A 17,002-nucleotide genomic window follows, 5' to 3' on the forward strand; every position below is an offset into this window, starting at 1 on the left:
TAATTGCTTGTGGTTTCTTTCTCCTTTCTAGAGCAACCCCTACTGGCCCCTTCTGGACCTACTTATGTGAATCCTGCTGACAACTCTTGCCCCGCTGTGGCGCCTGTGTCTCTTAAACCGACTGCCCCCTGGAGGCAAATGAGGTCGGTAAACTTCCCCCTTCTCCTGACCCCCCTCACCCAATCCCTCTTCTTCTTCTCTTGCTCTCCCTTCTGTGCCTTCCTCTCCTGCCTTACCCCCTCCTATGGGCGCGGTTCATGCCGCCATCGCTGCGGGAGTTAGAACTGGCGAGTTAGATCACTCCGACTGCCCATCGGCATTCCCATTAGTTTATATGCAGAATGCGCAGGGACAAAACGTCCCACACTGGGAACCCATCCCTGTTAAATTAATCAAGAATATCAAACAAGCTGTGCAAATGTATGGTATTCAGGCTCCATTTACGATGGGATTATTTAGAATGATGGCTAATGCCCATATAACGATCCTAGCTGATTGGCATAGCCTTTTTCATATGACTCTAACAGGGACTCAATTTGTTGTATGGCGATCGGAGTTTCTCCATCATTGTCGACTATTGGCAGCTCAAAATCCGAATTTTACCGCAAATGAACTGGCAGGAGAGGGTGCCTTTGCTGCTCCCACAGCTCAATATAATAGCCATATTAATGCTCTTAACCTTTCTGCACAAGCTGCTTTGCTTGCTCTCTCTCGCTTGGATGACCCTCATACCTCCGCACAATCTTTTGCAAAAATTCTACAAAATTCCAATGAACCCTATGCCGATTTTATTGAATGCCTCCAAACGGCCCTACAAAGGCAAATTACAAATGAGGTGGCTCGGCAGGAAATTCTTAAATTGGCATATGAGAATGCTAATGCAGACTGTAAAACCTTGCTTACTCCCTTGATTAATTCTCCAGATGCCACTCTAGCCCAATTCCTACAAGCCTGCAGGGTGGTGGGAACACACCAATACACTTCCGAAATGATGGCTGCAGCTATCACCAGAGGTAATAAGCCATCTGGTACTTGTTACAATTGTGGGAAGCCCGGCCATTTTAAATCACAATGTCGTGCCCCCGGCGGGGGGGCAGCAAAGCCCTCCGCCAGTAGAGATGTTCGACCAAAAACAGTCTGCCCGAAATGTAAGAAAGGCTATCATTGGGCTAATCAATGTCGATCAAAAACTGAACCCTCGGGAAATGAGTAGAGGGGCCGGCAGCTAGCCCCTCTCCCAAGGCTGCCCATATACCTTCCACTGTGTATGAATTATCAGTGGCAGAAGATGTGCTCATATCCTTTCCCCATCTACCACTCTCTGTCGGCGCACAGCTTCCTCCTTCTGCCTCCTTCTCCTCCGATAAAACTGCTCTTATACAATCTCACCCTCATGCCCTCCTAAAAGGAATCTCTGTGGTTCCCGATCTGCTTTATCCTTCCTCAAAACTCTCAGCCATTAACCTTTCTGTGCTATCTACTCTTCCAACAAAGTTACAAAAGGGTGACGTCGTAGCAAAAATGATCATGGTACCGCAATTTCCCTCTGATGTGCTTGCCCTCACTAGATCTATCACCGAAACTAAGCCCACACTCTTGGCTTTAATCAAGGGTCGCCGCTTCACCGGTCTTCTGGATTCTGGTGCGGACGTCTCGGTGATACGCTCTGATGAGTGGCCTACAGACTGGGAAACAGAGACCTCCCCATCGGTAAGAGGTGTAGGAGGGATTAAAACGGCTCGCATCAGTAAATTTTGGCTCCCTGTGACTTCTGAAAATCTCACAGGGACTGCACAAATTAAGCCCGTCATCCTCCCCCTTCACATGAATTTGTGGGGGAGGGACTTGCTCTCTCAATTTGGCGCTAAATTGCAGCTAGAATGACTCACCCTCTTCCCCTTCGCTTAACCTTAACCACGGATGTTCCTGTTTGGGTTGATCAATGGCCGTTGCCAGCAAATAAATTGCTTGCATTGCAGCAATTAACAGCCGCATCCGCTGCTACTATTCTATCCGCTTTATCTCTTTCTCCCCTAACCCCTTGGGACAGTCATAACTATTTTCATCAAAATAAAAGGGCTCTTATGAAGGAATTCCAAATCACCGCCCAAGAGGCTGCTGCAATTATTCAACAATGCCCTACTTGCAGCAAGCAAGCCCCTGCCCTGCCAATGGGAGTAAATCCCAGAGGCTTAAAAGCCTGCCAAATTTGGCAAATGGATGTAACCCAGTATGCACCTTTTGCACCATGGAAATATATCCATGTTTCAGTGGACACATACTCAGGGTTCATCATGGCCTCCCCACAAAGAGGAGAGACCATAAAACATGTCATTAACCACTGCATCTGGTCATTTGCGTGCCTGGGAAAGCCCTCAGAATTAAAAACTGATAATGGCCCCACCTATACTAGTACCAATTTTGCTACCTTTTGTAAACAATGGGGCATTTTGCACAAATTTGGCATTCCATACAATTCTCAAGGAATCTGACCCTAAAGAATGCTCTTGACAAAGTTCAAAACTCGATGGGGAAACTCACCCCAGGGCTACCCACGCTGCAAAACAAGCTTAACTTGTGCTTATTTACACTGAATTTCCTGAATGAGTCTGGCACACCTGCTTCTTCTGCCGCCTCTCGACACTTTGGCTCTCCATCCAAGGATGCTCCTAGACCTCCAGTCTACTTTCGACAGTTGCCAGATCCCACATGGCACGGGTCTGCTGAACGTATAACCTGGGGACGAGGGTACGCTGCTGTTTCCTACAACAACGCCACCACCTGGGTCCCCGGACGACAAGTGAGGCCTTTTCTACCCAAACCAGCCTTGCCTACATCAGCATCATGAAGCTGCCCACTGCATTCATCATTTGTCTCCTGGGCTTCCACATCGTTCCTGCCGATACGACAGCCACCCCATCCTCCTGCGACACCTGCATCAAAACTACTCGCAGCGGAACGAAAACCCAATCCACCCTGATCTATCATACTTTGAAGCCTGAGTGCAACTCCACAAAGGTCTCCCCTTGTCTGCATAACAACACTCAATATGCGCGATGTTACACTGCCGAAGGCATTCAGTGCTATGAGCCTAAGGCAGTGGGACCCATTACAGCATCCCTATATGTCTATGCATACAAAGGTGGCTCCAGTTCTGATCTTGCAGGAATGTTCTCTACCAGTCAAACAAAAAATGGGTACATAACCCATAATGTCACTCGGGGAGGTACCAACACCTCAGTATGCTTTGATGTTTGCCTTGCCATCAGCAAAGGTCAAGGTCCTAATGACGCTGCAGGAGTTACCTGCGGCTCACACAGCTGGCAGAGAACTTATCTACAGGAAAAGAAATATCTCTTTCAAAAGGTGTCCGGGACTAACGTGGGGGGCCACCACTGTTTACAACTACTGGTACACCCCACCTATTGACTCTGCTCAATTTATCCCTCTTGGCTGAGAAAAAAGCCACTGCGCAGGTAATGGCTCTCTGGAATCAACAAATAACTAACACATATGAACCACTGCCATCCGAAGATGAGATAGGAGAGCCAACCTGTGACGACCCAGATGAGGACAAGATGTTTGTGATGATTGAAGAAGTCATGAACGCCGTGGATAACATCAGCATGCACAGCACTCTTGCCTACGCGCCTGACAAAGACTGTTATTGGGACTAAAACACTCCCTGTCTCTTAAAAAGGAAAAACAGGGGAGATGTGGGAATTATTCTTTGTTCTTTGTACGTGCTAGGGACAACGGAGCCTTCTGGTGGTTGGCTGGAACACGAAGCAAGGAGCAAGGACAAATTGTTGCCATTTCTTAACCAGAACTGTAGCAAACTTAAACTTTGCAGCTTTGTATGCTTATGCGAATGATCGGTGCATTTTGTGTGATGTAATGCGTTTGTGATAGGACGCTAACAAAAATTGCTACGTTAACAAAGATTGCTTCTAATAAAAGAGGGTTTCAGGGTTTGCTCTGAGCTCTCATCCCGAGACAGCCTTGCGTTGTGTCTTCTTTTCATGAGAGACCACCACAAACACAGACCAAGATTCCCAACCAATCAGGATGAAGAAAAAACCATTCTGGCACAGCAGTAGGCTAGCACCAAATTTAAAATAGAAATGGCTGTGAAAGCCTGACTCACAGACAAACACAATACTCAAGCCTGATAATGGCAGATGAGATTCTGCCGAAACATCGCTACAACTTTAAAAGCACAACTATAATGATGTGGGAAAATACCCAAACAAAGCTGAATACTATAAATAGATGATAGATAGATAGATAGATAGATAGATAGATAGATAGATAGATAGATAGATAGATATAGATATATATGAGGGTCCACACTTGCTAATTACTGCAATATGTTCAACGTGCTTAGAGATCAAGCTTTTTATGATCTAGTCTAACGTTGATATCAGAATATCCATAGCTCTTCAGTATACTTCTCTTCGAAAACAAAAACACCTGCTCGCTTCCAATAAAGTTGTACTAAATCAATGTTTATAATTTCTCAAACATTTCAGCTTCTTCTTCCAATAAGCTAGGATAAAGTTCATAGGGCCTACAAAATTAAACTAAATCGTAACATTACATAATCATTTTTCTATTGGTCCCAACCTTCAGTCCTACTCTTTTTTCCTGGGTTTCAGTTACCTTAGAGAGCACAAAACTTAGTATTAGTATTTCTGCATCACATTTGTGTTACATTTTAAAGTCTATTATGTTTTTCTCACTTTTTTATTTTGGACAAAAAATAAAGTCCTTTTTGAGGTTCTTAGTAAGTGTACTAAAATAGTGACTAGAGTAAAACTATAATAATAACAATAAAATGGGTTAGGGTTGCCAGAATATCAGGTGATTAATAAGGATTTTCAATTAGCAATGGGTGTTTTGGAACTTACTGAAGTGTTATCCAGAAATATATAGCTACATTTGAATCAAATATAATGAAACTTTGATTTAATGGAATCCCATTTATCTGACTTTGGATGCAAGAGACAAAATATTTGTCTAAACATCCAAAAGCAGGAGCTATGTTCATTGCATTCAAAGCAGCAAATAAAAAAGTAAACCCCCAAAAAAGTTATGATGACCTTACTTGGAGAAATTTACATCATTTACATTGATAAACAAATGGCATAATTTATGCTATGACTAAAGCAATATAAATCACACACACACCACACAAAAACACACACACACACACACATTGTTGTTATTATTGTACTGATTACACTGAATACTTAATATTACAGTTGTCTTTGTCAAATTGAAAATAACCTGAATTCCTGATCTGAGTGGCCCACTCTTTCTTTAATAGCTTTGATTAGATAATTTCTTTAAGAGTATGTGTTATTAAATATTCATTATTAAAATATTATTTTGAAATACTTTTTTTCTTTTTACCTGGTAAAGCTTGACATTCTTGCTGTCGCTGATCCCACTGGCAATTGAGGTTTAGTGAACAGCTTTTGCAACTAGTCAACTTATTACATATCTGTTCATTTCTCACATGACATTTGGTGTAGTTCTTCACTGACTAAAATATAAGCACATGTACATTTTTTTTAATTTTCAGACTGAAGGAAAAATAACAAAAAGTCACAAGGGAACTTCGTGGTTAACTTTGGGCCGTCCACTCTCCCTCAGCCCTAGCAAGCAGGCAGTAGTAAAACCACTTCTGAAAAAGTTGCCAAGAAAACTGCAGAGACTTGTTCAGACAGTTACCAGATGTCAAAAACTGACTTGAGGCATGTCTATGCCCACACATGCAGATACACGCAAACTGAGCAAAAAATTAACGATAACATCAACATCATCAACAACAACAATAATAAGCAGCTACTGCCAAGTAAAGTAGGAATTATCATTTAGGTTCTGATCTTTATCTGTATCCATATGTGTGTTCATCCAAAGTTCAGCAAAATATCTAAAGCAAAGGTTGCACCCACACAGCCATAATTCACTAGAAGAACATTGGTTCAACATATTATCATAAAATAGCCAGGAAGTTGATGAAAGGAAGTTTTTCTTCTTGTAATCAAAGAGACCTGTTGTAGTTATTTTGAGAAAAGGAATCAAAATAAAAAGGGGATTTTATTTATTTATTCATCAAATTTTAAAACAACCACAGATAGCCTGAACAAGGTTAAAAATGGTGTATTTCTTTACTTTCCCATATATGCTGGACAACGTGGGAAATAACAGCAAACTCAGAGCAACTTAAATCACAGCCCTTTCTGTCACATACATAAAATTCAAATTGTAGGTTCTCTATCAAAAAGGAATTCATATTAAGTGGACCTAATGTTATAACTTAAAAGCTTCATTATTATTAACTTCTATGAACTCAAGTTAGTCCTTTAAATAAGTGTTAAATGTCTGTTCATAGAAGTTAATAATAATGAAGCTTGTGAGGTTGTATGCAAAACTTCCTTGTAGGTTTTAGAAGCAATTCAGAAAACTCACTTTCCCAGAATTGACCCAGTCTTGACTTCTGCTGGCCAAATGGTATCACAAGACTTCTTTTTGGGCTACCGACAGTTCTGGGTAATGAAATCAACCTTTCCCAACATTGTCAGAAAGAGAAGAATGATCAAGGTTTTAACTCCAAATTTGGAAGAATAAAAACTTTCATAAAGAGCAACTAAAAGAGCAAAGAATTGTCTTCTGACAGACATCTTGGACTCAGTAAAGAAATAAATTAAAAACTCTGGACAAGAGAAGGAGATATCTCAAGGCAGAAGAAATATATATGAATTTCAGATCAATTATGGAAGGCATAAAAATTACGGACCTTTATACAAAAGAGAGAGATTGGAAGATAGAAAAAGTGGAATTTAGCCTGGAGCCATGGAAAAAGAAGAAAGGGAAAGACTAAGAAATAAGGAAGTAAAACCTAATGGTTTAAAGTATGAGATTAAAAATATTCATGAGCAAATCTGGGTAAAAAAGAACAAAGGGAAAGGCTTTTATTCCTAAAGAAGTGAATTGGATGAGAAGTTAAAGGTCTTCAAGTAAAAAACACAAAGTCCAGTTGCCTTTTGAAAAAGCACCTTTGGCTGTCAAGATTCACACATACAGCAAATATGCTATCTCTTAAAATTAATTGGAATTGTTGATTAAGTCAGTTGTAATTTCCAATTTTAGCTAATATACTGGAAAATGCATTTCCCTTTATAAATTAATGAAAGATAAATGTGTTTCATGTTAAAGCCTCTATATTAGAAGGGAAACAAATCTGAGAATTGCAGGAACAGAAAAATTAAGATGCATAGGATCTGGGGAAGTGTTAAAAAGAAACGAGTAAGCTTAGGGCTAAAAAAAAATGATTATAACACAGAAAAGAAATAAGGTAGCAACATAAAAAAAATTCACTGGCTATAACATCAGTACAAAAAAAAAGAAGGAGTGGGATGTGGAGTACCTGTAAAGAAAAATATATCATTGTTGCAGTCCTGATAATTTTCAAATTTAAGAAATAGAATTTATGCTATTCTAAGCAATTACTAAACCAAGTAGTATTTTGCTGTAGATTATAAAAGGAAAGTCTCTGTTATTAAGATCAACCTAGAAATAGCCTACGAAGTTGGCTAACAAGGTAATTACAAACATGAAAACACAACAGCACGTAAGTACCGTGTTTCTCCAACAATACGGCCTCCACCAATAGGAAGGCCCAGCATGTTTTTTGGGCATAAAATCAAATTAAGCCCCTCCCCCCAAATTTAGGCCTATTTTAAAATATGCAAAATAAGAGGGAAGGGCGGGGAGACTTGCCGTTAGGAGCACCCGGCGGGACGGAATTTCTCGCCACCAGCCGCTCCTAACGGGCGATCATGGCCAAGCACAGAGAGCTCCCTACTCCCACCTTTGCTGCAGACACCTTTGGCACCCACCGCTGTTGCTTTCCCTTCTGCCCATTATGCCGCCACGTTTGGAGCTGCCGCTTCCGTGTTTGGAGTGCGGTCGCCATTTGGAGCTCCAAATGCAGAAGTGGCAGCTCCAAACATGACGGTTCAAAGCGAGCAAGAGAGGGAGACTGCGATGCCTCCATCCGAGATGGCAACCTCACTAGTGGATCACAACGTGGCTGGAAGCCCAAATCGGCGGGATACGATGGCGATCTTTTTGGAGCGAGAGGAAAGGGAGAGAAGAGTTGCGAGGCGTAATTTGCAGGAGGAAGTGGGTGTACCCCACGGCAGGGAGCCCAAGGAAAAAGGGCTGGTAGGCAACGGAGAGCGTCCCGTAGCTCCGGAAGCAGCCTAGAGACGCGCCCGGGAAGAGGCGCAGATGCTGCCTTGTAGTCCCCAAGCCAACTGCGTGCGCCGCCTTTAGTTATGTGCGCTCCGCGCTTTGGGCATCTCCGTGTGATCGCGACCCTGTCCTTTCCACCTGGCGCCCTTGCTGCTTTCTGGCTCTTTAGCAACCGGCTTCGTGTTTGGAGCACTGCCGCTGTTTGGAGCTCCAAACGGCGGCGGAAGCTCCAAATGCGGAAGCTCCAAACATGACGGCGGGCGATCTTTTTATTTTGGTCCGTGCGAAGTTCAGAGCGAGCATGAGAGGGAGACCGCGATGCCTTGCTAAAGAGCCAGAAAGCAGTAAGGGCGCCAGGTGGAAAGGACAGGGTCGCGATCACACGGAGATGCCCAAAGCGCGGAGCGCACATAACTAAAGGCAGCGCACGCAGTTGGCTTGGGGACTACAAGGCAGCATCTGCGCCTCTTCCCGGGCAAGTAAGCACCATCTGTTCATTTAATAATAGTTCTACCTAATATTCCCTGTTAACACATCATTATCAGAATGTAAAATTTCTGAACAGTTTTTAGCTGTTCCTGAGAATGAATCCATACGGTAGCAATCAGTGTTTGGTAAAAGTAATGGGAGAAGGGAGCCCACAATTTTTCTATTTTTTGTAGATAAACTTTTCTGATTGTAGAAAATCCAAAGCTTTTTTTTTTTAAAAAAAAAAGATTTAAAAAAACACGGAAAAGCCTTGCTCCTAATCTGTATATAAAAATATTGCTTTTATATTCAAGGTATGAATTACTTTCTGGATAGGTCTTGGTAGTCTAGTATAAATGCAAATCCAGTAAGTAATTCTTGTGTATACTGAGATTGCAATAGAATTAAAATAATAAATTCAAAATTGATATATCAGATTGATAGGTTTAGGATGCGTATATTAATTCATGCAAAGTAAGACAAAATAGTGAGGATGAATTGCATTTTCTTCTGAGACATGCTTTATTTTATATTTGTATTTAACTGCTAATCACCTTATTCTATATTGAAGATAGGGAGCTAAAATAGCTGTCTAAGGATTATCAAGGAAATTGACACCAGCTTCTGTGTTTCATTCCCAACAGTATTGTTCATTTCTGGAATGGCACTGAAGACATAGTGAGTCATAGCTGAAGCCGCTGTGTGTCTCTAGAATTACTTTACTGAAGTTTGTATTATGTAGTAGTAATTGATAAAGTTTGAAACAATATTTGTTTTTCCATTCCTTCATATTCTATATTGCCTTCTCTATTGTTTTCTATGAGTTATCAAAAGTAATTGTTGGTGGTTTATTGCATTCATTAGTTAATTCCCTTAAGCTCTAGATGTATGTACAATGGCTCAACTTGATTATAGTGCTTCGTGGTTTCTTTTGTCCATTCCAGTTTTCTAGATATTTTAAGCATTGCCTTGCTCCTTATTAATCCTACAAATGACATTTCTTCCTTCCTGGGTTTCTAAGAATGTCTGGATATTTATTAACAATTAGATTGTAAGAATTCTAAGTACTTACATAACCATTCTCCTAACAAAAGGAGTAGTACTTTTTTCTTACATTTCCCCTTCCATCAAGCCATGATTTTCTGGGTCTTGGGCAAGGTTTCTATTTGGAAAAGCCATGGCTCTTCTTCAAATTATCATGATATACTTTTGTGCATTACTTGTTTCTTCATCCATCGTATCTTTTTTTCTTCTTCTTTCTACTACCCTGTAATCTTTTATTGAGGTTGAGGCCAGATGACTGAATGGAGCAGAGTGTTTATTGGTCAGATGCCCTTCCTGGTGTCTATATGGAGTTCACAGAAGATACTTTCTCTTTGCACTCTGATAAACATCTGTTACTGTCTAGGTGGCCACTAATTCTAAGTTGGTTTAGTTAATCAGGGTTAAACTAGACATATTGTTATTATTGGCAGCACTTAATCGACTTTTGCTGAAACATGTAGTGAAATGACAATGTTTTATGGATGTGTTTATAAATAAGAGATGGAATATGGGGTGAAGAAATTATTGGTTGTAAAGTAAAATGAGGTGAAAAGTTACTAAATTTGTATATACTTGTGATAAGGGTTGGAGGTAACATCTTTATTTTTGTTCCTTTTTCTTTACTAAATTATTTTTTCTTTCTATTGTTTTTTTTTTTTTTGCTTTGCCCTTTTTACTTTTTCTATTTTTAGTTTGTATTAATTTTTACCATGTAATTATAACCTTTAATAAATTTATTTTTTTAAAAAAATAATTGTAGGTAATTTTAACAATTAATATTTCTCTTTTTCTCTCTCAAGCTCCATAGATCTACAGGTCTAGTTTTAGTATTTTATCCAAATTGGAAAGCTATATTTATCAATAAAATATAAGTGGGGCTTAAATAATTTTGAAACTTTTTTATATCAGATAAGATGAAAGGTCTTTCAGAAAACTATGGAAGCATCATCAAAGATATGCCTTTATATACTTAATCCCAACACTGGTACAACTATACATTGTGATATTTATATGATAATGTAGTAACATAGTTTTATCTTTGCCTTTTCATTCTGTCTGTGGACAGCTGATAAGGCAGAGCTGATTCAATATTTAAATATTGAAAGTTATTCAATATTTAACTGTAGCATTTCAAAAGAAAAGGAAGCATATGGGTTAATCTGAAAACAGTGAGCATCTTTTATTACTCTTCTTTTTTCAGTTCTGGGTTCACTAAAAGGAGTAGACTGCCATCCCAACTTCATTCTTTTGCATCAGCAAAATGTGATGCTATTGAATCGCTTCACATAGTGCTCCTGGCTACTAGCTAAAGTTCTGCTTTCTACAAAAGCAAAATGGAAATTGCAATTTCATAGGAAATTACCTGCAGAAAAAGTTCATTACTATATATTTCTTATAAGAGAATTAGTAATTTCACTTATTTCATATGGTACCAATAAATGATGAAGGGGACATCTCATTGTTATACCACAGTTTTCCAATTGTACTACAACAGATAAAGAGAGGCTTATGGATCTCATGCATGATTAGACCAGTGAAAATCTTCCTCTATGTATAGTTGAAAAGTATTTCTATATATTTGAACTTGTGAAATGGTTTCCAGATAAGGCCTTTAATTGGTGAGGTTATTTTCATCAACATTTAGTCACAGCTGTTCTGTTCTCAGAAGTTTAGTGAAGCAAATTTCAAAGATATACATGGTGTAAGATTAAGAATTAGATAATAATTAATGCTCCAATGGAAACAATAAAAGAGTAACTTTGCAAAGATCATATTTAGGTATTTGAACATTATATCCAGAGATAACTCAATACTGCAGAGGAATCCTGGAGTCCCATAACAAGATATACTGTCCCTTGAAGTTACCAATTATGATCCTGTAGAATGACTCAGGGAAAGGAAATAGTTCTATTGAAAAATGACAAAGTACAGACAAGAAGGTTTTTTTAAGCTGAAATGACATTTGTTACCTTGTAATGCAGTGTGTATGAGGAATCTTTACATTTATTTTAGCATACGCTGTAAATCAAGCCATCACAACTATAATTTATTTTAACATTACACATGTGAGAAACTGACTTTTATAAATGTGTGCAGTATTCAGATCTCAACCAGGCAAAGGTACTTCAGATCTGACATGGGCACCTTCTGTCATCTGCTCCTTAAAGAAGCTTGCCTTTTCATGTGTCCACATGGTACCTGTATGGATTCAGGAAAATACGTGTTTGAGTTAAGGAGATAGCAACACATATTTAAGTAGTAACCAATAGCAGAGAAGATGCCCATGCAGGATCCAAAGGACCTTTAACTTTTTCAAATTCAAATATTGTATATCTTTAGTAACAGTTTTTCACTTTACAAATTAGATATGAACCCAAATAATTGGTAATAGCCTTTTGCTAAAAAGCACCAATTTCAACTAGTTGCATAATGTAAATATTTTTATTATTACTGATAAGGTTTACTGTGAATTACGACTGCTTATGAAGAACAAAGTGCTTATATTTATTTTCCACTTACATTTCAAGAATATTTTCTTTGGCAAATCATTAATACATCTTGACATATTATAAACTTCAGTTTCATCTTCTTAGCGGAAGGACGGAAGGAAGGAAGGAAGGAAAGAAGGATATATGTACTGTATCTACTAATTAGCAATAACTATAACTCTTTTGATAACCTTCTTTAACCTCTGGATCCATAAAAATACTTTGTCCAAGACAAATCAATCAATGTCAGTAAAAACATAGAAGATGTCCATTTAACTGGTTGGAATTTCTATGTTTAGAATTATAAGGGTAGGAATAAAAGAAAATATGTAAAATTGGTGCAGGGGCAAACTAAATTTACAAAAAATCTGGTTGTACCATATTCTATGTGAATGTGATAGATGGTAAGCTCTAGTACATTTACATTTCAGCTGTTTTCTGCATTTTAGCATTCATGAGCAGTTTGAAATTTCAGCTTCATTGCCTTCTCAATAAAGATAATATATGATATGGGAAAATTCTAAACTATAATTTCTGTTTGTTATCCAGCTGTCCTTGCCTAACAGGCCTTAAATGATATATAATATAATATTCTTAGTCTTTCCCTTTCTTCATTTCTTACCTAGATTGTTTATCTTCTTTATTCTAGGCATCATATATGAAAAATCACATAACCTGCTATTTGGAAGCTTTAAAAAAAAAAAAGTATTTGTGCAAATGCAGTTTTTCCAATATTTGTGTGTTTTTTAAGATAAATAGTTATCATACCCATAAATGGTTTTATCGACTCAGAGAAATATCCACAATATTCTTATATATTTCTGAGACTTTGCCTTATCACAAGTAATTTTATTTTTCTGTCAAAAGCACTACTGTATGCCACCGATAACACAAAAGTAAAGTCCATCACTGTTGATAAGAATCTTCATGTTTCCCACCCCCCAAGGGAACATATATCAGGGTGGTAAGAAGTGTCTAAGGGAGAAAGGTTTAAGTATGCTCTCTTATTAAATTCAGGAAAATGAAAATCTTCTTAAAAGCAATGTTATATGCCTCTAAAATATGGAATATGTCATATCAAAACAAAATACAATAATATTAATAGAGCAAGCACTATTATGAGAATATACACAATTATTGTAAACTTAGTCCTGACAACTGTATTTAGTAATCATGCTATTAACCTGAATAAAATATGTATCTCCACAATGTATCAATTAAGATACTATTGTTACTCTTCAAAATTAAATATACAGACTCTTAGCATAATTTAACTCTGGAGTTAAATTATGCTACTTTGCCCTTCAAATTCAATATCTAATATAATTCAGATATTCAGTTTAAAACATCATCAAAGATGGAAGTCTGGCCTCTGCATGAACATTTTCCTCAAGGGCGAAATCACTATTTCTTAAACTAGATAGTTCCGTTATCAAACTGCTCAATTTAAAGGCAATGCAGGATATGAAGAGCAGGGAAGGCCTGGCACTTCCAAATTGGGAGTTGTATTATAGTGCAGCCTCTTTAGTATGGTTGAAGGAATAGGTGAATTTAACCAATAAGAGAATATTATTCTTAGAAGGCCATGACTTGTAGAGGGGGTGGCATGCTTTTTTATGGGATGTAGGGAAAACTAGCCAGAAATATTTTCACAGACACCTAATCAGAGACTCATTATTAACTAATTGGAAGAAAATAAGGAAAAAACATTATTTAAAAATACCAATTTGGATTTCAACAATGGAGACGATGATTCACCCAAATAATCTGGATATCACTAAAATGATTAAATATAAGGACCTATTGGATACACAAGGAAATTTTAAATCATGGCAAGAACTTCAAGAGTGGGGACTAAAAATTGATCAGTGGCCATATCTTCAAATTCAAAGTAGTTATAAACAGGACAAGAAAGAATTTGGAATTAACAATAAACTCCAGTAATTAGATAAAATTTTATTAGGATCAGGCAAAAAAAATATAACAAAATTTTATAATTATTTATTAGACGTAGAATTAGAAGAAGAAATTGTAAAAGGGAACATGATAGCCTGGAGTAGGAATATAGGATGTAGCATCACCATAACAGAATGGGAAAAAGGTCTGGGGTAGAAATAATAAAATTACAAAATCGGTAGCATACAAAGAAAATGCCTATAAAATGTTTTATAGATGGCACCTTCCTCCTTTGAGATTAGCGAAGATGCACCCCAATATGAGTCCGAATTGCTGGAAATGCAAAAAAAAAGAGGAAACTTTTTTCATATATGGTGGTCCTGTTCAGAAGCTCAAAAATACTGGCAGAAAATTAGAAATTGGCTGGAAGAAATTACAAGAGAACGGATCGAATTCAAACCAGAGTCCTTTCTGTTACGGATCTTTGATAAACAAATATCAAAAAAGTGAAATATATAATAATACACATTTTGACAGCGGCCAGATTGGCTTTTGCACAATGTTGGAAGCAGCCTCATGTTCCATCAGAGGAGATGATCATTGAAAAAATTTCAAGTTGTGCAGAAATGGACAAATTAACTTTGGCATTAAAAAATAAAGACACTTCAATATACTACAACAGCTGGAACTGCTGGTATAAATGGATAGACCAAAGATAGACTTCACACTAAAAGGCAAAAGAGGATAGGATAAATCCATAGTAGTGATACACAGATATATGTAAGGATTAGGTGTGTGTATATGTCATAAAAGAAGGATAAAAAAGAGGCCTTACAAACTGTTGAAGATGAGAATGTTTTTAATTGTTTTCTATTTTTTTCTTTCTATTTTCTTCTCCCTTTCTTCTTTTTCTCTCTTTCATTTATGTATGTGTTGTTGGTTTGTTTTAATTGTAAAATCAATAAAATTTATTAAAAAAAAAAAAAAGAAAGTCTCAAGTGATGACGCTCCCACAACTTCCAAGGACAAGCTGTTCCAGGTATTTTCCATCTTCAGATGGAAGATACTTGGCTCAGCAAGAGTAGTTTTGTGAAAAATATGGGTGTCTTGATAGACCACATATTAGGTGTCAACTAGCGTGTTGGCAAAAAGAGCCAATGAAATCTTGGATTGCACCAGCAGAGATATCATGTCAAAAACAGAGGAAGCAATAGTTTCACTCTATGCAATACTTTGTCAGACTATTTTTGTGAAATTGTGTCTCTTTTTGGTTCCCACAATACAAAATTGGTTGGATTAAAAGACTTGCAAGTTCACTTTCAACCCCATGATTCTATTATTTCAATGGTACTCCTTACCAGTAAATATGCATTAATTTGAGAAACATTTTGAATATTAACTGTGAACATTTTTCCTGATAAACCAAAGTGGTTTTGAACTTCTATTTTATTCTAATAAATATATTTTTATTATTTGACATGCATAATTTTGTTACCTGCACTAATCTTGCAAATTTGAACATAGTTTATGAAGCCAAAAGGCCTTTACATGATTATGATTCATACTTTCCAAATAGCTAGATATGAAGAATGCTTCAGAGTACGTTAAGTTATTAAATTAGTTACTTTAAGTTTTATTGGCAAGGAAAATGGAAAAATAACTGTTGTACAAGTTTCATTATTTCTCTATTCAATTAAAGTAAATACATTTGTAATTAATGTATGATGTTAATTAAGCATCAGCATCAAACTCTGATTTTAATATGACATTTACATTTGATGGCACCAAAGAGGAAGCTAATGATTACAAAGCAGAACCATTAACAAAACCACAACATAGTAATCAACACTCACCATGCTGCAGTTACTGTTTGCAGAAATGCACTTCTTATCATCACACCATTGACAGCCATTTGTATTAGCAGTACAACTGGCACAGTCTGCATATTTGTAACATCTGTCATCTGCTGCGGCTATCAGACAAATGGAAAGTGTCACAAAACATCAAATGAGAGATTGAGAATGCCTTCCTTTTTAATTTGCACATCTTTAACTGTTGCTATAAACAATATTTATTGTACTATTAATTGTAAGTGCAACTTTTAGTCTAAGATTAACATTCTTTAATAAAAAGCAAGTAATATATATGTTATATTTCATTTAAATTCAGACATGCATATATTTTACTGGAAACTTTTCCAGTTTTAGGCTTACCAAACAATCATTTCCGGAACAATCTTTTTTTTTTAAAATAATTTCTATACAATGTTTAAGTGTTCATTGCTTGACCCATGTGAAGTTTTCATTCTTTGCTCATTAATTTATCAAAGTATCATAGAAAATTTTAGCTACTATTCACAAAATACATTTTTAAATCTGAAAAATTAAGATCTTGTCTGTTTTATTTTATATTGGACTATCTGTATGTTCTTACATGCAGCATATAGAAACTAAACAAGAAGCCTATCATCATCTCGCTGGATCTTTTTATCTCATCATATCTTTGCAACAAATGTATTAGTATGTTAAACTTATACTACCAAATGCAGATTTAGCAGCCAATGAAGTTCCTAGTTAGACGGTGATTTGATTGTAGAGGTCTCAAGCATCTTATCAGTTTATTTATTTATTTGCCATAGGGTTCAATTATACTGTATTAGGCCTTAATTTAATATATGATAGATTTATCTATCATTGTTCAGATGAGTTTCATCATATTAGATGGGTCCATAAACATGGTGTAATAGATGGATTCATAAATATGGAGTAACTAAAAAACATAGTTTAGAAATTATGGTTGAAGTCTTGCACAACATGGCATTGAAGTGAGAGAAAATTTAT

At 37.1% G+C, this 17,002-nt stretch overlaps 2 protein-coding genes across 6 annotated transcripts in view; one reads left to right on the forward strand and one right to left on the reverse strand.

The window, feature by feature from the left end:
* ATRNL1 (attractin like 1) overlaps positions 1-17,002 on the reverse strand; it is a 530,678-nt gene that overhangs the window by 387,503 nt on the left and 126,173 nt on the right. For all 5 annotated transcript variants that reach the window (XM_087964472.1, XM_087964473.1, XM_087964474.1 and 2 more), the window contains exons 13-14: positions 16,016-16,134; positions 5,416-5,548 (exon numbers count right to left, since the gene is read on the reverse strand). In XM_087964472.1, the coding sequence (XP_087820598.1) occupies positions 5,416-5,548; positions 16,016-16,134 (252 nt within the window). The remainder of the gene's footprint in view (positions 1-5,415; positions 5,549-16,015; positions 16,135-17,002) is intronic.
* LOC148130874 (endogenous retrovirus group K member 8 Gag polyprotein-like) lies at positions 185-1,337 on the forward strand. Its single transcript, XM_087964477.1, has one exon. The coding sequence runs from the start codon at positions 245-247 to the stop codon at positions 1,211-1,213; it is 969 nt and encodes a 322-aa protein (XP_087820603.1). The 5' UTR covers positions 185-244; the 3' UTR covers positions 1,214-1,337.

This window comes from Notechis scutatus, chromosome 4, assembly GCF_049901735.1.
Source record: "Notechis scutatus isolate UNSWTSFEM ecotype Mainland chromosome 4, rNotScu1.2, whole genome shotgun sequence".
Lineage (NCBI taxonomy): Eukaryota > Metazoa > Chordata > Lepidosauria > Squamata > Elapidae > Notechis > Notechis scutatus.

Bases quoted from the DNA above. Each gene is read 5' to 3' on its own strand.
- LOC148130874 (XM_087964477.1), top strand. From the start codon at position 245: ATGGGCGCGGTTCATGCCGCCATCGCTGCGGGAGTTAGAACTGGCGAG.